The sequence below is a fragment of the Triticum aestivum genome, chromosome 6D (genome assembly GCF_018294505.1).
Source record: "Triticum aestivum cultivar Chinese Spring chromosome 6D, IWGSC CS RefSeq v2.1, whole genome shotgun sequence".
Lineage (NCBI taxonomy): Eukaryota > Viridiplantae > Streptophyta > Magnoliopsida > Poales > Poaceae > Triticum > Triticum aestivum.
Window position 1 is genome coordinate 284,778,182 of NC_057811.1, and position 5,836 is coordinate 284,784,017.

At 47.0% G+C, this 5,836-nt stretch overlaps 1 protein-coding gene across 2 annotated transcripts in view; it reads left to right on the forward strand.

Annotated features, from left to right (window-relative positions):
* Nucleotides 1-2,359, forward strand: part of LOC123144666 (uncharacterized) — a 17,192-nt gene extending 14,833 nt beyond the window's left edge. For both annotated transcript variants that reach the window (XM_044563868.1, XM_044563869.1), the window contains 6 exons: nt 450-541; nt 707-772; nt 914-971; nt 1,197-1,285; nt 1,615-1,735; nt 1,911-2,359. In XM_044563868.1, the coding sequence (XP_044419803.1) occupies nt 450-541; nt 707-772; nt 914-971; nt 1,197-1,285; nt 1,615-1,735; nt 1,911-1,967 (483 nt within the window). In that variant the 3' untranslated portion in view covers nt 1,968-2,359. The remainder of the gene's footprint in view (nt 1-449; nt 542-706; nt 773-913; nt 972-1,196; nt 1,286-1,614; nt 1,736-1,910) is intronic.
* Nucleotides 2,360-5,836: the final 3,477 nt, after the last annotated feature.

Below are 5,836 nucleotides of genomic sequence, written 5' to 3' on the forward strand. Positions count from 1 at the left end.
CACCTCCGCCGCAGCCCCTTCACGCCGCCGCCCACAACTCGCGTCGCCGCCGCCAGCCTCTACCGCCGCGCCCCGAGCGAACGCCGCGTCGCCGCTCGACCCGGAGGCCCGCGCTTGCCGGACCGAGAGGGGGAAGGAGAGGGCCCCGCCGCCGCCAGCACTGGCCGGGCTTTGCCCGCTGGTACGTTGAGGCGGCGGCGAGGGGAGGGAGGCTCGAGGAAGGGGGGGCTGGGGGCGGCGCTAGGGTTTTCCCCTCAGGCGCTCGCTGGAGCGCCGCGGGAGGGAGGGAGAGACAGATTTAGAAATGGTACCCCTCTGAAGCTTTGAGACAAAGGAATAACAATAGTTAATTTGGAGTGTTGTTAGATAACTTATAATGCTAACAATATTAAGGCTATAAAACATAGTTCTCAGTTTAACATTATTTTCACCATGCTAAATATTTTCAGGAACAATCAAACATTGTTTCAAGTGAAATTCTGTCGATAGACTTTAACCCTAGTTGCTCATATCAGTTAGCCTTCCATCTTGATGATGGGTGGTAAGTATCTCAGACCTTTCACTTATTGTCATTATATAGTCACATACAAATCAATGGTTACTTTGTTCTTATTAGAGCTTTTTACTCTTCATTCTTTCATTTCTAGTATAAATTTAGTGATGTGTGCTTACTAGTGATTTCTCATCCATCTGCATCCCATGTTAGGTCTGGAGTCCTGAATGTCAACACTTTCAGTGTTAGTCATCTGCACTGCCCTCCTCCTGCTTGGTTGTAAGTGTTGATCTATGCATTGTTTCAAACTTGGACTCCATACGAGTATGTCTTAGTAAGCTTTACAAATGTGACCAAATTTTTTCTCCCAAGGAAATATGACCAAATTGTTTTATGGTTCTCTGCTGTTTGTTATATTAGGGAGGGCGTGGACTCTGTGTTGCATAAGCGGAAAGCCACCTGGCTGTCGACATCTTCAGTAAGAAAATTATAGGGCATACTCAAATCTTAATACATGCAACACTTTTCTTATAATTGGACCCCGTAAGACATCGAATCGAAGAAAATAAAATTTCATGAATGCTAACAGATGCAGTCCTGCTTACCATGCTAGCCATAATGTTTGTTATTTCCATTTCTTGACATAAAACATAGTGAAACGCATCAAGGCATATGATGCATGTCATATGTTTACATTGTGCAGATTTATGCAGTCGGATCTTCCTCCAATAATGGAATATATGCACTGGATTTTCATCCAGATACAAGCTCCACATGCCATGTGGACTACAAGTATGCTGGTCTTTCATTTCCAGTTTGTTTTGGTTTTGACGGAGTCAACTTACTTGGCAATCTAATCTTCTACCACCTCCATTCCTAAATATAAGACGTTTTGGCAGTTTAAATTGAACCACCGGGACGTCTTATGTTTAGAAACAGAGGGTGTAGTTATTTGCTGGGACGTATGTGGAGAAGTTCCACAATTTCAGCAGTTCGTCACTTTTTTCTTGGATCCATTGAACAAAAACAAAAAAGAAGTTCCCTTGGAAATAACTTTGGATTCAGCTCATTTTATGCACAATGTTCATTCTTGTTTCCTCACCTGGCTTTCCATGTTTCAGTGAGGAAACAAAAGGCTCCGAGGAAAATCAACCTGCAGAAAACAAGTTTATTCCCTTATCCGAAAGGGTGCTTTCCTGTGCAGCCCATCCACTCAGTCATGACATAATTTGTGGTACCGAGGTTAGTTTGCTTACATTCTGGTTAAGACTGCTGTATCTATATTCTGATTCCGCACGTGAAAGGCCATACTGGATCTACGTATATGCCGAATGGCTTTAGAATTGGAATTTTGTCAGATTTACAAACAAAATTGGAGTCAGGTGGCAAAAATATAACTAGTCACTATTGTCTTCAGTTCTCGTCGTTGCTCATGGTATCACAAAAGTATGAGACCGTCAGAGATCCAGAGTAGGGCCCGAGCACATCAGGAGCTTCCTCCAAGCACAAGCAATATCCTCGATCGATTGCGGCATTATTATCTCATGGACGCCCTGCACATAAGAAGGATGTGTGCAGCATGGGACTTTGTTGAATTTGGCTGGCAGGTCGCTTTAGCTGGGGAAGCTGTGTGGTTGGTCACAAGATTCAGCTTGCGGCCAGAAGACCAATGGACATGGTCGTTGCACTTGATCTTTCAAGTGTTGGCCTTCAAGGCATGCTTATGGGGGCGAGGAGGATTGTTCACTTGTAATTACTGTTTCATCTTTAGCCGTCCGATCCGATGGTTTTTAGAAAGTGCTGTCATCTGTATATGCCGTGCTCTGTACATGAACTGTTTGGAATCAGTTTGATTTGTGTTGTGTAGATGAACCTTCTTGATTCGTCGTGCTTAAGATGGCGAGTTTTCTACAAGTTGAGTTGAGCCGGCATCATCAGCCACGAGGCCTTCCCAGAGCTAGAGCAATGTGTCAGTGATGGAAAGTTGCCACGTATGTACTGCCTCTGTCCAGGTTGAGTTAAATGCACAGAACCACCACTATCGTGTCACGACTAGCGGAAAATCATCATATAATGATTCGTGACATTTTGCACCGAACTGAAAATCTAACAGTGACAAAAAAAAACACCGAGCAAAGAATTGAGCACGTTTTGATGTGGCAAATAGGCCACGTAGCTAGTGCCTAAGCAGTAAAGGCCGGACGAGACTTGCCTGCTCCCTTCCCATGCTCCCATCCGTGCTTCCGTATACGTGGCTTGATTTGATTGGAAGAAAATAAGGCCCAGCCCCACCCCCTGAAAATCAGGGGGGGAGAGATGATTAGATTAGAAAAGAAAAAGGGAAAAGAACAGCCGTAGGATGAAGTGGGAGCACGGATGGGAGCATGGAGAGGGAGCAGGCAAGCCGGATCCGTAAAGGCCGGACCAACCAAGCCAGCCAGAAGCCGCCGCTCAATGTACAAGTTGTCATCACCTTCCATAATATCTTTGCATCCCATTGTTTTGCAGGTCCTCGAACAGCCGCAAAATAGGCTCAGAGCTCTCCATATGCCCTCTCGACACCCTTTCTACCTTTTTGTCTTTGGACAAAGTGGGGTCTTTCATCACCCGTTGGCTTAGAGATGGTCTCGAGAAGGTCTCCCACGAAAGATAGATACCATCACAAAGATAATAGCCCATTTCGTAATCATGATCATTGATGGTATAGTTGCATGGAGGAGCTTCTCTTGCACACAACCTTGCAAGCAATGGGACTGTTGCAACACATTGATGTCATTGTGCGACTCGGACATCCCAAGGAAAGTGTATCAAATCCTCCACCACATAATGGCGATCCTCCTCCTTCGCTTGCTTTTTGTCCACCATCCGCTCCCTCTCCTTCGAGAGTGGCACCCAATCTGACAGCAAGGGATGTGGCATGGTGAAAGATCGTGGATGTCGCCTAGAGAGGGGGGGGGGGTGAATAGGCGTTTTAAAATAATTACGGTTGAGGCTTGAACAAATGCGGAATAAACCTAGCGGCTAATTTGTCAAGCACAAAACCTAAAGGGACTAGGCTCACCTTTGTGCACCAACAACTTATGCTAAGCAAGATAGACAACTATGTGATAGTAAGATATATGACAAGGAACAATATGGCTATCACAAAGTAAAGTGCATAAGTAAAGGGCTCGGGTAAGAGATAACCGAGGCACGCGAAGACGACGATGTATCCCGAAGTTCACACCCTTGTGGATGCTAATCTCCGTTTGGAGCGGTGTGGAGGCACAATGCTTCCCAAGAAGCCACTAGGGCCACCGTAATCTCCTCACACCCTCGCATAATGCAAGATGCCGTGATTCCATTAAGGGACCCTTGAGGGCGGTCACCGAACCCGTACACTTTGGCAACCCTTGAGGGCGGTCACCGGTACCCGTCAAATTGCTCGGGGCGATCTCCACAACCTAATTGGAGACCCCGACGCTTGCCCGGAGCTTTACACCATAATGATTGAGCTCCGAACACCACCAACCGTCTAGGGCGCCCACACACCCAAGAGGAACAAGCCCAAGGGTACCAAGCACCCAAGAGTAATAAGCTTCTCAACTTGTAACTTTCATGTATCACCGTGCAGAACTCAAACCGATGTACCAAATGCAATGGCAAGGACACATGGAGTGCCCAAGTCCTTCTCTCCCAAATCCCACCAAAACAACTAATGCTAGGGAGGAAAATGAGAGGAAGAACAAGAAGGAGAACACCAAGAACTCCAAGATCTAGATCCAAGGGGTTCCCCTCACATAGAGGAGAAAGTGATTGGTGGAAATGTGGATCTAGATCTCCTCTCTCTTTTCCCCCCAAAACTAGCAAGAATCCATGAAGGGATTGAGAGATAGCAAGCTCGAAGAAGGTCAACAATGGGGGAAGAACACGAGCTCAAAGGATAAGGCTCAATAGGGAAGAAGACCCCCTTTTATAGGGGGGAGAAAAATCCAACCGTTATCCCCATTCTCAGCCTGCAGCGAGTGGTACTACCGCTGGCCGCAACGGTACTGCCGCTTGGCCCAACGGTACTACCGCTGGGACCTCGCACAATGCCTAAGGGAGAAGGAACAGAGGAGAGGGCCACTGAGCGGCACTAGCAGCGGTAGTACGGGCGGTACTACCGCTCACAAGCGGTACCACCGCTCCTACTGCCGCTGTTACTGCCGCTGAACCCGACACGAGACACGCAGGTCTCGAGTCGAGGCGGTACCAGCGCGGAACCGGAGCCGTACTACCGCTTGTGTCCATGGGCGGTACTACCGCTGTGAAGCAGCGGTACTACCGCTGTGAAGCAGCGGTACTACTGCTTGTGGCTATAAGCGGTACTGCCGCTCCCGCCCAGCGGTACTACCGCTGGTGCCTCCCTTAAGCTACTTCCAAGAAAAATAGATGCACAGGAAAACCAGAGCTGCCACAACTTCTGCAAATGAGCTTCGAAATGAGAAAACTCAACCTTGTTGGATAGAAGACGACAAATACTATCCAACAACGGCTGGTAATAATAAGAAGTGGCAGGGGAGGTATGCGAAACATATAGAGGAGAGAAACTTCCAACAGAGAAGAACCGGCATAACCTCCAACATCGAAAACATCATAGAAGATGGATGTGAACTCCGTTTTCGATGAACTCGAGCTTGTCATCAAGATGACCATAAGCTCCAAAACTCACAAAGAGAAGAACCAAACAAGAACCAATAAAGATGATGCAAGGATGCAATGGTTTGAGCTCTCTATGAACGATATGATCAAGCTACTCATCGAGAGCCCCCCTTGATAGTACGACAATCGATCCTATAACCCGGTCTCCCAACTACCACCATGAGACCGGTAAAATAGAAAACCTATCAAGGGCAAACCTTTGCCTTGCACATAGTCCACTTGAGTTAGATGATGACGATCTTGACTCCCTCAAGTTGGACCACCTTTCTTGATTGCGATGGCTCGATGAAGACTAGTTCATTGCTCCCCCATAACCACTATGGGTGAGCCACTCTTCCGCACATCTTCACAAGTCCATTGTCACCATAATGGACGGCAAGCTTTAAGCACTTGATCTCTTCGTGATGCTCCACTTGAACTTGCACACGACAATCTTGATGACGATCACCACTTGATGTCATCCTCTCCATGGGTTGTATGATATCTTCCTCTTGACGCAAGCCCATGGACACATACCTAACCCCACATAGAACTCTCATATAGACCATGGGTTAGTACACAAAGTGTAATGGACAATGTTTTACCATACCATGGGACCACTTGAATCACTCTTCTATGCTTTGTGAGTTGATCAACTTGAATCACTCTTTGTACATAGTC